General features: G+C 41.5%; 1 protein-coding gene across 1 annotated transcript in view; it reads left to right on the top strand.

The window, feature by feature from the left end:
- PKHD1 (PKHD1 ciliary IPT domain containing fibrocystin/polyductin) overlaps positions 1-17,190 on the top strand; it is a 264,433-nt gene that overhangs the window by 45,498 nt on the left and 201,745 nt on the right. The window contains exons 30-34 of the mRNA XM_062573127.1: positions 577-644; positions 3,186-4,796; positions 5,364-5,507; positions 12,780-12,993; positions 16,859-17,009. Of these exons, the coding sequence (XP_062429111.1) occupies positions 577-644; positions 3,186-4,796; positions 5,364-5,507; positions 12,780-12,993; positions 16,859-17,009 (2,188 nt within the window). The remainder of the gene's footprint in view (positions 1-576; positions 645-3,185; positions 4,797-5,363; positions 5,508-12,779; positions 12,994-16,858; positions 17,010-17,190) is intronic.

Below are 17,190 nucleotides of genomic sequence, written 5' to 3'. Positions count from 1 at the left end.
TCTGTACTGTGTCTGCTTAGGGTGGCTTTTGGTTTTGCTTTGGTTTTGGTTCTTTTGTTTTTTTTGGAGGGGGCAATATAGATGTAGGTGAGACACGAGCAGAGCTACACCCCTGACTGAGCGGCCTTGGCAGGTTATGCCTAGATTTCCTTTTGCTGCATTTATGCCCACAGTCTGCTTATTTTTTCATGAGAGGAAGGAAGAGGGGAAGGATGTCTCTGGGAAGGATATCTATTGCATCTCCTATCTATAGACAGAGCTGCAGTATCTGTTTGGTAGAACCCCCCTCATTTTATCTTCTTTCTGTAGGTTTTTCAGTTGTGCCTGATGGACTGGATTTGGTCCACAGATTGCCACTTGGTAAGATAGTGGTGCTGCTAAAAGACATGGCTCAAATCGCATAGAAAGAGTTTGAAACATGAGGTCTTGTCATCCTTGTGTTATGGGGGGAACAAAATGGACATGCTAGGTGGGCTTTTGGCCTTTCAGCCTTGAGGGGTTTGTAAGAAAGAACAGCATGCAGCATGGGAGAAAAAAGAAGAAAAGAAACCTTTTAATGTTCCTTGTGTTTTGCAGGATTGAGCCGTTAATCCAGTACGTCTCCGAGATCTTCAGCATTGAGCCGTGTTGTGGCTCCTTACTGGGTAAATAGCACCAGTACATCTGCAGCCACTTATGGAGGTTAAAGGGATCAAGGATATGGCTTCCCTGCAGGACTGGAGAGGGCATCCTGTTTCACATCGGTTTCAACAGGGTGTTTTAAAATCTGTGACTTTTTATTATGCAGACTCCCACTGGCAGGCAGCAGCAGCCTGGAAACATGGGATTGTAGTGAGCATCCCTCAGTCTTGCTGCCTAGCTCAGGGGCCCCTTTGCTTTGAATATAATTTCCCTAAGCTCTTGCTCCTCTATCTTTGCATGTTCCCACTGGGGAAACGAGCACACCCACACCTGACTCCTCTGTGCTGTATCTTTCAGTCATTTCATCTCCATCTTTCAAGGCTTTCTGTATCAAAGTCAGGTGGGTGGTCGGGTCTGGTCATGGTCTGAAGCAAACACTCATTTCAGGTGATCCCAAAGGGAGCATTTATTTTGTTGTTAATTCGAAAAGACAAAAGCCTTTCTCAGTGTTAATTTAAATTCAAATTGAAATATTTATTAATCCCTTTCCAGATATTTTAAACATTTGAAACCATTCAACTGTGTTCAAGCAAAACACCATTGAATTAAAAACAAAAGTTTCATTTCAAAACTTAAAATACAGGTAGGGGAGGTTCCTTTATTTTGGAGTGAGGGAGAGTTGAATTCACTCAGTGAATTTTACACAGAGAAGAGAGCAATTCTTGTCATGTAACCTCAGGTCCTCCACAGATTCCTCTCCCAGGCTCATGACACATTTAAAGACACAAAAATTCAAAGTCTTTGTGATACATGATTAGTTCTGTAAACTGTCCAAGCCTTGAAAGATGAGAATTTAGAGCTTAGAGAGCAAAGGCTATCAGTTTTAAAGATTAAGCTATATTAAAAAAAATTCTGCATGGTTCTTTTATTTTTAGGGGTCAATTGAAGATTAAATAACAGCTGATTAACTTATTGGCTGTAGTTTTATGAATGGCTTAAGCTGACTTAGATTCTCGTGGATGCAAAGAAGCATCAGTCCTTCTCCCACCCCTTATCCCTTGCCTTTTGTTGTCTTTAACACTTGCATGGCCATAAGGGTTAGGGACTTGAGCTCACTGAAAATGAACCCATCTATAAAAAAAACTTACTTTCCACACAGATCATAGGTAAAAGAGGGTCATGGATTTCCAGCAGACATAAAGAGCTGATTAGATGACTGGCAAAACCTTTCTAGAGTTTGTCAGCATAATGGATACAGAGGCCTGAAGTAAGGCAGTGCACTGGGACTGTCTGTGCTGCAAAGTAAAGGAGGAGGGAGAGATCTGTTAGGTGGTTTTAAGTGAGGCAGCTTGAGCTTGGACACTTGGAATTAGGTTGAGAATGTTAAAGGATTTGCACCTTTATCATTAACACTTCCAAAAACCTGGTTTTCTCCTCCTTCAATGTTGCTGCTATTCTGAACACCAAGGCAACAGTATCCTTTTCACCTATAAACAGTCATATAAATCCAAACGTTGGAATTCATGCTTATCCCAGCTAATTAACATCTACTCTTGGTGCCCAGGCTAGTACCATAGCGTCCTAAGGCTTCTTCCCCTGTCAAAGCGGAGAAGTGCACTCTGCTGGGGCATACCCTAGAACAACTGCTCCAGATCAGACCAAAGGTAGCAGGTCTCCTGGAGTGTCCCAAATACAGGATGCCTTAGAGATTATATGGATGGAGCAGTATATGATCATACTTCTCTACAAGACTCTCTTAGCTTTCAACAGTAGACCCAAGGACAGCCCCAGACAGAGCTCACAACCTTATGCCTAACTCTTCATGAATTCCTCTTCCATATGAATGAACCTACACTTCAAGAGCCAGTTTACCCATTTGCTGTCTTCTGCCATGGTCATAAATAGATGTCCACAGAAGAAAATAATCCAGGAAACTCTTGGGGAAAGCAGATAGCCTGCCTTCTTCCAGCCCATACATAGGAAACTGTGGTGAGAGTTGCCTTTGACAGTGGTACAGAACCTGCTGTTATCTTACCCTTTTTTCTGTCTCTATTTTAAACAGTGCAGACTGAGCTGGGATCGTTCAGCAATATCAGTTGCTACAGTTAGGGAACTTCTTCTCACAGGCTGGTGACCATGGGAACATGTCAAATCTAATGGTGCTGTTGGCAACCTCAGAGACACTCACTGTCTTAGAGGTTACATTAAGCTGGTTGCCGCACAAGTATTTCTGCCTGAATGTCCAGGTAGAATTCAAGATTGAAAGAGGTCTATGGTATTGGGTTTTTAATTTGAAAATAACAACACCGAGTCCTATTTCTCTGTATGTAGCAGGAACTAGGAGACGGCTTTTTCTACTATCTCCCCAGACATCTCCATTACCTTGTGAACAGCCATTTTGTTCAAAAAACTGACTTAATTTATTCTGTTTAGACTGGTTAAGATCGTCTTCCATGTTTATCAGTTTCATGGTTTGGAATTTCTTGTAGGCAGTCATTATTTTATTTATTTATTTTTTTTCCTGAGTAACATCCTTCTGCTTTGTTTGTTTATTTTACTCCTAGGTGGAACACTGCTAACGATCTCTGGGGTGGGATTTGGACAAAACCCTGCCATAGTTTCTGTTTCAATGAGTAGGCAAACCTGTATGATTACCCACTTGGCGGAAGAGACCATTTGGTGCCTGACTCCACCAGCTACTAATTTGTCTAATGAAGATTCAGAAGACATTTCTGTTAGCATAAATGTGCTCATCAACAGTAGGTCACTTCAACATGTTCCTTTTGCAAAGACCACTGTCTTTAATTATCAAAGGACATTGACTCCTTTGATTACTACTGTTGAAACAGAGGTCACAAACAACAGTCTGCTCTTGAGCATCCAGGGGATAAACATCACTGGATCTGTGGCTAAACTTGGGAACAGTGAATGTGAACTGGAGTTTCAATACAGCAACAATTCTGCAATGGTTTTCTGGTGCTCCTTACCACTGAACAACCTGGAACCTGGGACTTACCGTCTTAGGGTTATCCAGAGGCAGCTAGGATATGCTCACATGGCAGCAAGGCTGCAGTCCCTTACATTAACTCCACAGGTAACCTCCATATTCCCAACACAAGGATCAATTTGTGGTGGGATGGTACTCGTTATATCAGGCATTGCCTTAAAATCCAGGAGGAATCTGGTACAGGTGAGCCTGCAGGGTAACTATTCCTGTGAGATCCAGAACTCTGATAATAATGCAATTAGGTGTTTTCTCCTTCCAGGAGCCCATCCTTTACCTTATGAGAAGCTGTCTGAGGCATACTGGGCTCTTAATGTCACAGTGACTGTCAATGGGATCAATAGTGTCTGCCTTGGAGACTGTACCCTCCACCTACATGAGCAGTGGACCCCTCTTGTAGATTTAGTGACCTGGGAAACTAATGTAACGTTCATCTATATCATGATCAAAGGACAGAGACTGGCATGGCTAAGTGACAGCCATGTGGTACATGTGAACAATCAAGCTATCTGCGAGATAATTTTCTGGAATGAGACCAGCATCAAGTGCCAGATAGACTGCATTGCCCCGGGGAAGCACAACATCTCCATATTCAATGGGAGATGTGGGCAAGCATGCTTCAGAAGAGCAACTGAGGTTCTCACTGTTGTGCCTCAGGTGCACCAGTTTTACCCTCAAAACTTCAGTACTAATGGTGGAGGCCTGCTCACCTTAGCAGGCTCAGCACTGAAAGGAAAGAACACGACTTCTGTTCTCATTGACCATCATCCTTGTCTCATTTTCAGTGTTACCTGTACAGCTATCCAGTGCATGGTGCCTCCTGGTAATGGGACTAGTGCTTTGAGGCTAAGAGTCGATGGCATTGTCTATTATCTTGGAAGCATAACTTACAATGAGGAGTTCACCCCAGCTTTCCTTTCACTTGTGCCATCTGGCCTCCTCCTAACAATGACCGTATCACAGGTCGTAGGGACAGACAGCATCCGCGTATTTGTTGGGGACTTTGCTTGTAGTGGTATCACCATCACTCAGGCTACTTTGCAGTGCTCAGCTCCTCCGCTCCCTGTTGGCGAGTACCACGTGTTGGGCCTGGATGTCCTCAAGGGCTGGGCTTCCTCTAACTTGACATTCATCTCTCAGCTGTCAGTGACATCTGTGTATCACAACTGGGGTAAGCCATGAAGGACTGTTGCAGCTTCTCCACAGTATTCACCAATGTGGTGGACTGCTACAACTGCGGGTAGCTCATGTAAAAGCAAAAATTATGATTTAAAAAATTCTCCATGTTATTACAGGTACTGAGGTAAATCTCTTGTATACAGGATATGTGAGGAAATTGCTGGGATTATGTAGCTAGTGGACGGTGATCTGCTAATCCATCAGCTCTCTCTCTCTTCTTTAAATATACAGATAATAGTTCATTTGAATTCCTATCACTTCATGAGAGAGGTCCCTTGGCTAAAATTTAGACAATGATTATGCAGTGGGTTCAGAAATTTCGGTAGTCACATAAAGTTGGCTGGATACAAAGGAAGGAAGACTCTGGTATGTTCATACTGTATGAGCTAGCAAGATGAACTCCTGCTGGAGTTCACAGAAAGACTGAACATACGGCAAGTGTGTCCAGCCCTGTAGACCCGCTTGTGATATCCAAGTGAAGATCCTCCTCAGCTATAACTGGGCCGTTCCTTTTAGGTAGCTGGCTGTTGGATATGAATCCTATTTTTTTTTTCCCAAGGTGGTTTGAATGGAGGAGCAGTTCACCTGCGTGGAACTGGGTTTTCCCCAGGGCACACTGCAGTCACCATCTGTGGAAACCCTTGTGAAATTCTAAGCAACATGACAACAACTGACCTGAGCTGTCTTGCCCCACGCTTGCATGGTAAGTTAAGGCACAAAACCTGACATTGAATTAAAAATACGCCTTAAAAACAAATCTTAAGTCAATATAAGGGGCCCCATTGTATCTCATTGTGGGGAAACAGAGTAAAAGCAGCACTGGTGGTCCTAAAACTCGCTGGGAAAAGGAGAAGAGCCAGCATAGCATTGACTTGGGATTCCTGAGCTCAGTCCAAAGTCCATGGCTTTTATGGGGCATTTTTGCATCAGCAGCCATGGGCTTTGGGGTAGATTCCCTGTGCACCTGTGGCCAGAGCTGCCACACATGCTTACAAGCTTTGTGTAATATAAACTACGTGCAGAGCAACAAGTAGTTCCTTGAGGCACCTTGGTTCTTCAGGGAAAACCATCCCAAAAAACAAAACAAAAACAAAACAAAAATAGTGCCTGAGGGTTGTGGGACTGGAGCTAGAAAGCCAAGTTCTTCTTGGGCATCATTTCTGGTCCAGTGAGTTAAGTTCCCTTAAACATCCTTGTTCAGTGACCCCATGCATTTTGTGTTGGGCCACATGGTGGGGCAGCTTCAGCAGCGAAGGGGGTTGGAGGAGAGGGTGAATGACTGATGAGGTGAATGAGTAATATAGTGTGGCTAGTTCCTGCCTTTGGGAAGGGGGAAATATGGAGCTGAATTCCGTGAGATGAAGATGGGGACATCCCACAGCCAGAGCATCTTCTTCCAGTAGTGAAAGGCAGCACAGTGGAGAGCACGGCTATGCTTTCCAGCTCTCTGAGAGAGAGAAATAACCATGCCCTGATTTTGGAGGAGGGCATTTGCTGTGAGCTATGGTGTGACACAGACATATAGCACATATTTTGTCTCTCCCATACTGGCAGTACAGAATTAGGCTCTTAAAATTCACAAAAATGTAGGATTTAAGACTCTTAGATCTCACCCTGAGAAAAATACCATTCTGCAAATGCTGTATTCAGAGCCTTGGTGCCTGCTGTGGCATTGCGACACTTGATAGTGTAAAGCTTTAGCCTTTGCCTAGCTCTGATGCCAGGAAAGCATCCTGAGAGCTACAGAAATCCTTGCAGTTCTGTGGACGTACAGGTATCCAAAGGTCTGAAGCCTCTTTTCCTTTGCAGATGTGGAAGGAAGGAGACTATGAGAGTGTCTGCTGTGGTAAATTTCCAGGATTTTGCCCAGTTAGATATGAGATCTCCATCCTCGGAAATATTTAAAAAAATTTGACTAGATAAGTTGCTGAGAAGCCAATCCAACATCATATTTATTTTTATTTTAAGCAAAGGTTTGGAGTACAGATCTCCAGGGGTCCCTTCTGACTTAATTTATTCTAAAATTCCAAAATTCTAAATCTGTTTTTGTCATTTTGAACAGTTTCTTCCTCATCCATGAGGATTACAAAGAAAAAATGAGGAGCATGGAGGGAAGGCTCACACACCTCAAGTGCTCATAAAAGAAACAACTGAGAGGCTGGAAGGGCTGAATTCCCTTTTTTAGAGAAGGATCTGGGCACAGTCCAGAGAACATTATTATTATTATTGTTATTATTTTAAAGGAGAAAAAGGACATGGTCCTGGAATGCTTCCAAAGAAAGAAAAAAAATATAGAACATAAACTAGAGCAGGCTGCTTATTGCAGGAAGAATAATGGGATAAAATGTAATCAAATTGATCCAAACTGTGAAAATGTTAACAACTGTGTTCAAAATTCACTGAGCGGTAGGCGGCAGAGGGAGCCTGGGGAAAACCGTTCTGCAGGCAGGGCCTCAATGTCTATTACTGACACTAGATGTCAGCAGGCGAATGCTAATTGCTCCCTCTCACCGGTTGCATCTTTGCACGGGATGTGTTACCTTGCTGACGCATGCACGCTAGTACTCTGAGTACTGCAGGTCCGGTCCCAAGAAAACCTCTCTTCCTCCTGAAATTTTGCAAGACTCATTTGCCAGTTCCAAAAGCGTTTCTCCCGTATCAGTCAACGATGTATTTTATACGACAATGTTATTTTTGCATTTTACAAAAAATCCCCCATAGGTTGCTTAAAAAATCTGCCATGCTATTTGTACTCCCAAGATAAGTGTATTTGGTGTGTTTATTTACATAAATGACACATATCTACATAAGTTGTGTTGTGAATTTGTGTAAAAAACAGCCTACTTTCCAGCCTATGTGGGTATTTCCACACCATAGATATTTAAGGGATTATACATCCCCAATGTTTAGGAGATGAGTGGACTTCTTAAATGCCATTAACCCAGTCCCACCTTGCAGTTTACCTGTTGCTGTTTGCCCAGGAAAGTCTGCTACTTCTGACTCACATATCTAGTGCTCAGACCTTTCTTCCACTGGCACATTCATCTGGGAGAGGCTGTGAAGTAGCTTGGGGGATGCAGGGACATGAGATGTGAAGGAGACCAGAGGGACAGGTCTATGGGGTCACTCAGTGCTGGAGCTGGTGAGGGCAGGGTGGATGCTATTTGACATTTCCTGGTGTGGCTCGTGGCCTGGGTCGCAAAACATGTTCAAGCTGTGTTTCTTCTGTTGTATCACACCGTGAAGCAGAAACACCTCCCCTCTAGCACTTTCAGAGGTTAGGTGGCAGCTCATTGCCCGGGGATTTTGGCACTAGATCATGTTATATCTGGCCTGTTAAAATTAGAGATATTTTTGTGGGAATCTCCAGCTGGTCCACCTAGCTTGCTCATGGGATACACTCTGTGGGACAAGGCTTTGTACACAGGGAATGTGACTTCCTCCCATTTAATGGCAGTATTTACTAAGAACCATAGGTCTCAGCAGGATTCAGCACTGAGTCTGCCCCATGGGGTTGTCTTTGGAAATCAGTGTTGAGTGGGGTTGCAGGAAGGTTTTGGTCTGATCATTGACAAGAAAGACCTGGGCACACTAAGTACTAAATTGTGCTCAACCCAGAGCACTACAAAAAGGAATACAAACACAGACATGTCTATGAAAAATTGTTGTCTTTTCCAACCTTCAGAAAAATTAAATCAAAACACAGTTTCAATTTGAGCTTCATCCTTAAAGCTTAAAAATGATGGTAAAATTAACAAAATCAGAAATCCTTTCATGAAAAAAAAGAAAAAAACCCACAAACCCAAACCCCCAAATCCAATCCACCAGTCTTAAAAGCTCTGGTACAGAGATAACTAGCTTGATCGCAAGAGCTCTATGCCCCTCTTGTACTTTCTTTGTTACTCTTGTTGCAGTGCTGTTCATTAGTGCAAATACAGCTGTGGATTCTGTTCAGCCCAGGTTAAATTTACAGAACACACAGCTAATGTCTGTGGGATTGAATTATACTCCTATGAAAGATGAGAGGACTAGAAGGAGGCTTTAGGCTGATGAGAGAAGGGCTGAAAATTCCTGTTGGGCCATATTAGAGTTAAGTACTGTATATATGTTTTGCAGTAAACAAGTACCTAAGATTATATATTTGACATTGGAGGTAGGGTAAGGAAGATGCCTTTAAAAGGAGGTCAACTGATGGAAAGGTCCATTGGGGAAAAAACTCGGTGTGATTTGGCTGCCTTCAACAGTCCTAGTTTTAGGACTTTGGAGTTACAGCATTTGGGGTCTCTGGAAGCAAATCCTGGACCTACCGTTGTGCAGATTACGTTGGTAAAAGTGAATGTTTAGGGAAAAGGATTTAGATTAAGAGATAAGAAATGAAATGAGGTTGGTTCAAAAGGAAGCTTGGCAGAGCACTTTATATAGGGTAGCAGGAGAGGGAGGAATGTGCTTTGGATGTAGAGGTGCAAATACATGAAGGAGATGCATTCAGTTAGGACTCAGTTGTATCCAGGGAAATGGGATGATTTGTATGAGTAAGTGGAGAAGAACTGAAGAGGATGTGCTGTGGTTATTAGGAATTGAATAGCACCTAAGACCTCTAATGTTTATTATGGAGACCAAACCTAAGGTCTCTTCTGTCCTTCAAGTCCAGAATTGAAATAGAGAGGAAAAAAAAATATTGATTACAAAGCAGGAGCATTCTGACAGTCAGATCTATCAGGCGGTGGAATAGATGCTTGCAAAATCACTTCTTGGGACTTTTAAAACTCAGCTGTGCAAAATGAATGTCTCACAGGGAGCAATTCTTCATAGGCAGAGGTTGGACTTGATGACCTTAACAAGTCTCTCTCTCTCTCCTTTTTTCTTTTTTTTTTTTCATTCCCTTTCCCCCTCCTTGTTTCTAACCTTTGTCTTCTCCTCTAAGCACATGTTAATGCTACACTTTGCAGCTGTTCAGTGAGTGGTGGGCAACTGGGGATGCACGGCTTTGCACCTTGGGCAGTTGTTCAGTAAATCGGCAGCTGCCCTTGGAGCTCCTGTAGGTTATAGTCTCATCACACGTCCGACCGTTGTTATTAAACAGCGACCCGGAACAAAGCCCTTGTGCTGAACATCCCAGGATCCTGACTTAAGCTGTAGTATCCCTCAAAAACAGGGTTGAGGGCAGCAGGCTAATTACCATTACCAATATGCAGAGATTTGGCTGCCACTGCATCTGATCTCAAAGGAGAAGCTTAATGGGCTAAATACACTAACATCACTGACGGGATTGTATCAGGTATGATTAGCAGGTTCTATGATTATGAGGAATATAAAATACATAAAGGAGCTGGGTTTTATTATTTTTGACTGGTATTTTTTACCGTTGTGGCAGGAGATAATGGCACCTTTATATGCCCCAGGGATATTAGCGTTTAATGGTTGGAAGGAGGGGGATGAAAGGTCAGAACTTAACTGAGTAAGGGATTAAGAAATCCTCTAGGAGCAAAGGAAGAGATCCTCAAAGAAGGGATAAGATTTGGAGATTCCCTAAGGAGTGCTATCTCCATCAGATGGACCGGAGCAGTAGTGTGTGGAAGTGAAGTTCCTCTCACCTATAGCCAGAGAGTGAGAAAGTGGTTTTAGTTTTAATTCTGGGGTTTTTTGCATTTTGGGCTGATCTCTTCACAACCCTTTGCAGCCATGTCCTTTACTTCAGAACTAAACAAAAACAAACAAAAAACAACAACAACAAACCCCTTTGCCTCGTTTGAATTAAAAATTATTTCAGCAGTTGGTAAAACACGAGGCCTTAAATTTCTGCAGGCATAGTAGTGCTGAGATGGGGATACTGGAGCTCTTCAGAAATGCCCAGTTTCCAAATAACTCTTCCAGGTTATTCAAAGGGTAAAAAGCTGTTCTTCTGTTGAGCTCTGAAGGCTGTACAGGAAATATCTTCTGATGACCTACATTAACCAGGCAAATTCTTTGACAGCATCAGGGTAGTAAGGAAAATATTTGGGTCGATTCTATGGGTCCTTCATCCCAGAAACGGGTTCAGCTGTTTTTTCTTGTAGGGACCCAGGAAAACTCTGCCAGGTTGTATTCAAGACTGCAAGAGAAATATGCAATATCTCTTTTGATTCATTCACCCACCTGTAGTTTTTCTTAAACTGTGGAACATGAATGTAATCTTTCTTTAATATTACTCTAGTTTCTTATTCATCAAAAGCAGTTGCATGGTCTTCGTTATCGCATCTGAAAGCCTTTCATGCCATTAGTAAGGCAGGAGGAGCTATTACAGTCTTTTAGAGAAGGGGAACTAATTCCCCTTCTGTCCGTGGTAAATTTGTGGACTTGCCGAGGAAGCAAAGGCTAGTGCCCTAACTGCTTTGGTGTGCATCATCTTTGCTAAGGCAAGTTATTTGTAGTATTTTGTTTGGTATTCATTGACCAAAATGCAGTTATCTAGTGCCATTGAAATGTCATAGGGAATGGCAGCCTGGCCTGCAGGAAAACAAAAAACTTAACTGTAGGGCATCTCTGGTTGCTCTAGACACCATTTCTGGACAATAAAAGCAAAATAGAGGCATAGTTCTGTCATTCTTGTAGGCTTTTCTATCTGTCATCTCTCTGTCTGTCATATATGGACTATGAGACCTTTAAGGCAGGGATTGTGTTTTGCTGTATTTGAATTTGGACAAGACAATCATGACTGGATTTAGGAAGAAAAGAGATTTAACATAAAGTGTGAAGATGTGGGTAATTTTTTCTCATTCTAAATTCAGACAAAAATATTATTGAAAAATTGTGAACTTTCACTCTGCAGTTTAAAGCAAATGAAACGATAGGTTTTACTATTTGAAAAATACTGTAAACATTAGATATAAACATTTCAAAAGCACCATACAAATGTCTGAAAGTGAAAAAAATCATTTCTATCCAAAACCCCTAAATATTTTAACATAGGTAACATAGCAATTTCATATTTTTACCATTTCAAAATGTATTTTCAGAAACGCTTAGGCACTAAGATATTCATTGATAATGACAGTTTCCTAGCAAACAAGAAACCTTTGGAGTAAACTGGAATTTAAAAACAAACAAACAGAGAAAATCCTTTCTTAAAAAATTCCTATTGATTGCTCGTCTGATATTTGACGAATGCTCTTAGGTACTACAGTGTAGGCTCTAATACTCTCCACAAACCTTTTCAGTAGTTCATTACAACTGTTTGATTAGTCCAGCATTAATGAAAATTCTCTAGAAGTGTTTATACGCTCTTTTTTTTTTTTTTTTTTTTTTTTTTTTTTTTGTGAAGCAGTCTTGATTACTGGCATGGTTTAATGTTTAAAGCATTTTTTTTTCTTTTTGAAATTATTAAAACCAAACATTTCAACCTATCTGAAATTCAGAGTGACAATTCACATTTTTTTGTTAGCGTTTCTGTCTGGATTTAGAATAAGAAAATCCAATTTCTGTTCGCACAGCTTGCCCCTTAAATACACCTCAAAGCCAAGCATCCATTCCCTTCACACCTCCTACGACACGTATGAGTTGGACCGAGTCCCTAGTCACATTCAGGTACAAAGCAAGATCTCCCAGATTGCACGTTCTCCTTAGAAGAAGCCCTCCAAGCTGTGGTAATGATCTCACTAAACCTGGTTTTGGATTTAAAAAGCTGTACTGGACCTTAGAAGCAGTTTGAGCTCCCTGCTGAAAGACTTTGTGCCTGTTACCTCTTCTCCAATGAGCTGTTTGATCCCAAAGGCCACCTAGATGGTTGTCACGCAAGGGCACGTGCTAACACACACAGATCAAAAGGGGCTGAAGAAGTTGGATGGAGACCTACTTATCCTCAGGAAGGATATACTAAAGGGGAGGATGGGATGTGCAGATCAAGAATCCACAGTGACAGCTGTCAATAACCAGAATCTGATTAACTTCAGTGGCGTGTAGGCTTCACTGGACTATTTTTCCCCTCTTTTCTCTACAGCATCTTTGGCCATTCTTTGTGGCCTGACACACTCTGCGGTTGACTGCCAAGAAGCTGGGGCCACCTTCATCAAATGTGAGGTCCAGGTCACGGTGGCTTCCTACCGCCAGAGAAGGTCTGTGTTTTACTTGTACGTGTGTGATGACCACCGAACTCAGCGGCACGGGGAGGACATCGACCCGTCCCAGCAGCGTTTTGCTGGACTCTTTGTCAGGTTAGTGCTGGTTCTCTGTGGCAACTGCATGACCCCAGCTGTGGGCAATATCGCCCAGAAGGTATTTCACCTTATGCAGAATTGGCCCTACCAGACAAGATGATGGACTGACAACAGAGCAAATTTCTAATTCTTAGGTTGACGCCAGTGGAGCAATTTGGCCTTGAGACCACTAGAGAGCACCGCTGGGTTGTGAAATTCATTCCTGATGTCTATCAAAGCATCTCTAGTGCCCCCCTCCTCCCCTTTCTCCCATCTTTTTAAAATGTTTGAGAGAAATCAGAAAATCCATCTCGTAAACAGCCTGCTTTGTTCCTTCTTAGGTTTTAATATTTATCTTCTGATCCAAAGCAACATCTGGTGGATGCCAATGGGGAAAAAGATTAGGCATTATGAAAAGCAGAAGTGTTTTTTTTTTTCCTTTCCCCTCTCCCTCTCTTCAAGCAGTGTCTTGAGTAGAAAGTCACAGAGAAAATTCAGCAGGCTGTACAATATTTACTCAGCATGGGTGCTCAGGCAACTCAAGGCACAGGCTATGCAAACCCAAGGCCAAACTGCCTGAGAGTGTCGACTGGTACCGTTGCCTTTAATAGAGCTGTGGGGATTTATACCTGCAGAGCATTTACTTTAGGAAGAATAAGGAGGTTTGAATTAAGGAATAAACAGATGAGCAAAACTTTCTGAAAGACACTTATTTTCTTCTTCTACCTATTTTCTTCTTTCTACCCCAATAGAAAATTGGGGTATCACCACAATGAGATGGTGAACACGTTCTTGACTGGTGCATAATGGTACAGTCTGAGTACTTCAGTGTAGCTGCACAGAAGATGCATTTTAGAAGACAGGGAGGACAGTTTTATTGGGGGAGACAATAATGGGGACACTTAGAGGCAAAAATAAACTCTGAAATTAAACTGATCTCAGTAGTTGTTTTCTTGTTTGTGCTGCTCTGATTCTGCTGCCGTTCCAGCCTGGTGTCAGCAGGGTGAGCAGGGAGGGACATCTGCCCCTTGGGCATTTTGCATGGAACATGCAGAAAAAAAAAAACCAAACCTAAGTCATGCAGTCCATTTACTGTCTGCCTTCTTATTGCTCTTCATTGTGTTTTTTGTCCAATTTAATTGTAAATGCCCCTAGAGACAGGGTTTACCATTCCTTCAGTTGCAGGGTGATATTTTTAAATCAAGTACATTTCACCTTTTGGAAACTTTTTCTTACTTTTTTTCCCCCCATTTGGGCAGCTTCTCCAACCTTTTTATTACTGTCACTAACTTTTCCCCTTGTTGTGTTCATAGTCCTCTAGTACTTAGGAATTAAAATTTGGGCTGCTAAGGAATTTTCCAGCAGAATGATGTTTCTTCTGGTGAATCTATTTCTCAACTGTGCTCACGTGAAAGAGGGAGAGGGAGAGATGGGTTATCTTGGGTGAATCTTCCAGTTTGGAAAATGCGAGGGAAAGGAGAGTGAGTTTGAAATCATCAAAAAGACCTATTTAAGACCCTTTAAAGTATTTTTTTTTCAAATTTCAATTCAGAAAAGCTTTTTTTCGCAAAATATTAATGGAATTTGAAGCAAAATATTAGAAAAATTACAAACAAGTAATAAACAGTTTTGGGAATTTCTGAAATAAACCACATATATTGTATTAATGATATTTTTCATAATATCAGTATAATAATATTATATATAATATGTTCTAAATATGTTCTAATAATAATAAAAAAGAGATTTGGATTTGAGTTCTGTGTAGATGTTCAAGATTTGAAACCATTTTCCCGTGACACTAAAACCTGAAAATACTCCCTGCTTTACTACATGTTAGATCTTTCCTGTTTTTTTCTTACTAATTTTGTACTAGTTTGAATGAAGATTCTCCTAATGTAGTCTGTACTATAGCCTACGTTTTATGAACGCTTTATGTCAAATGCATGTTCCTTACAAGAGATGCAAGTCTTGTCATCAACATCACTAGCACCAGGATATGTTTGTGCATTCCCTTTTGCAAGTCAGTCGTCCTCTTGTTGCATTTCCTTAAATACTGCAATTAACAGTTTTGCAGCATCCAGCTTTCAGATGAAGTTACTGCAGGATAGGGAAGAAGTGGCCCTTTGCCTTCAAATAAAATATATTAATTATTTGTAAAGAGACCTGAATGACCACTGAGGGAGATCCCTCCATCGACTTCAAAGACTGGTAAACTGGGCCCTTGCTCTAGCTGACTACAGACCACTTCTCCCTTAAAACAGTTGACTATTTAAAGGATGCAGCATTTTCCTGTAACATTTTTTCCTTTTTTAAAGTAATATGCAGTCTTGAAAGATGGCCCAGTCCATTGAATTATTGTATAGGACAAGAGCAGTTCTCAAAGTGTTGCTATCAAAAGCGAGTTTAGTTCCCTACGGCTGGCTTTTGATTATTGATACAGCAGAGGGAAAGGTTCATTTAAACATATAAATAAAAATTCACTGTTAAAAAGGTTCAGCTACTTGCAGAAGGTTTTTTTTTTTGTTGCTAATGTGGCTGCTTCCTTTGACATGTTAACTGCAATGTGCACTGGAAAGGGGCAACAAAACAAATACCCTTACATGCTTTCTCAGAGCAATTCTGTGTTTGTACGATAAGCTGTCACATCCCGCATGGTTTGAAAACTCCAGGTTCATCCAATTGCTCTGATCATCATTCTTCTGAGAAGGCTCTGAGGGTTGGGTTTCCAATTGGATTGGTCTCGGTGGAACTCAGGTACCTGATTAACTAAAGCACTTCTGAAAATCCCATGAATTGGGATTTTCAGGAACCTCAAGACATTTGAAAATCCTGGTACCACCTGCCTGCTCTTCTGTTTTGGTGAGTAAATCCCCCTGTGAAATCTTTCCTTTCGTGACTATTCAGAACAGTGGAATGAAATCTGGATTATGCCTGTGCTGCTGTAACTTACCTCCTCTTTGCTCTCCTTCCTATAACGTAGGTATAGGGGGAGAGGAAGAATGGGAGGGAAAAGAATGAAAGTGAAGTGACACTGGATTATCCTGGCCTGAGCTAAAGCCTGTTGGAGTATATCAGGAAGCTTTCCGTTCATTTTGAGGGACTTTGGATCCTATAGCTGGGTTAGCAGCTGTTAGCAGCAAGATCCTGTAAAAATGCCTCTTCCCCACCACCTTGTCATTACTTCTTTCCCCCATGCAAGGGAAGACTTTAGAGCAAACGTCTGTTAGTATAACTGGCACATATATCGAATCTGCTTAGTCTGGGCTGTTAAGTAAGTTTAATTAATTTACTAAGTTAATGTTCCAATGCTAGCAACAAAGCATCATTGCAATCAGCTGGGTAGCAGGAATTGGAACCCCTAAATGAGCTCATTTTTTCACAGTTGGAATTAGGGACCAGTTAGCCAGTTGTGTGGTTTTTCCAATTTCTCCACTTGCCCTAAGGGAGTTGCAAGTTATTCATTCCCCATTGCTAAGTGTGAGTAAGACGGGGAGGGGGGAGACACAAACAAACCCTTCTCCACGTAGGAGTCCATCTTGGATCCTAACACTGCTGATTCCCTAGCTGTTGTCTGCACTTGTCTTCCTGGCTTGGTCCTAGAACAGCATTTGCTGCTATTTGTAATAGTTTGGGGAAGCAGAAAGGCATCACTGAGAGATATTTACTGCATGTATTTTCATCATGAGTGTGTGCAGATAAAGGGGGGAAAAACAAATAAACAATAAAAGAATGGAAACAAAATTACAGAAATTTGCAAAGTTTGACAAATGGTGGCCAGGAGTTGCCACAAGCTAATGGCTTGCAATGATTAATAAGAGTAAAAATAATTGCATTTCATTAAGATTGATGACACCCCATTTAACCTCCCTTCTCGTTTCAGCCCTAAAGTGGAAAGAGATGAAGTTCTCATCTATAATAGCTCCTGTAACATTACCATGGAAACTGAGGCAGAGATGGAGTGTGAGGGAGCTAATCAGCCAATTACCGCCAAGATTACTGAGATATGGAAAAACTGGGGCCAGAACACTCAGGTATAATCAAATCTTTTTTACAGACTGATTCAAACAGCTTAAAATTAAATTTGTAATATTGTGTACATTTAAAGGGGGCAGAAAAAAAAACAATTTAGGCTGAGCAGCAGTAATATATAATATTAAATGCTTTCCAACTTTGAATAGCAGTTCTAATGCAGTGCAGCTGAATTAACGGTTA

The sequence above is a fragment of the Rhea pennata genome, chromosome 3, assembly GCF_028389875.1.
Source record: "Rhea pennata isolate bPtePen1 chromosome 3, bPtePen1.pri, whole genome shotgun sequence".
Taxonomy (NCBI): Eukaryota; Metazoa; Chordata; class Aves; order Rheiformes; family Rheidae; genus Rhea; species Rhea pennata.
Note: the sequence above shows the minus strand (reverse complement) of the source record. Positions and strands in the feature narration are given on the sequence as shown.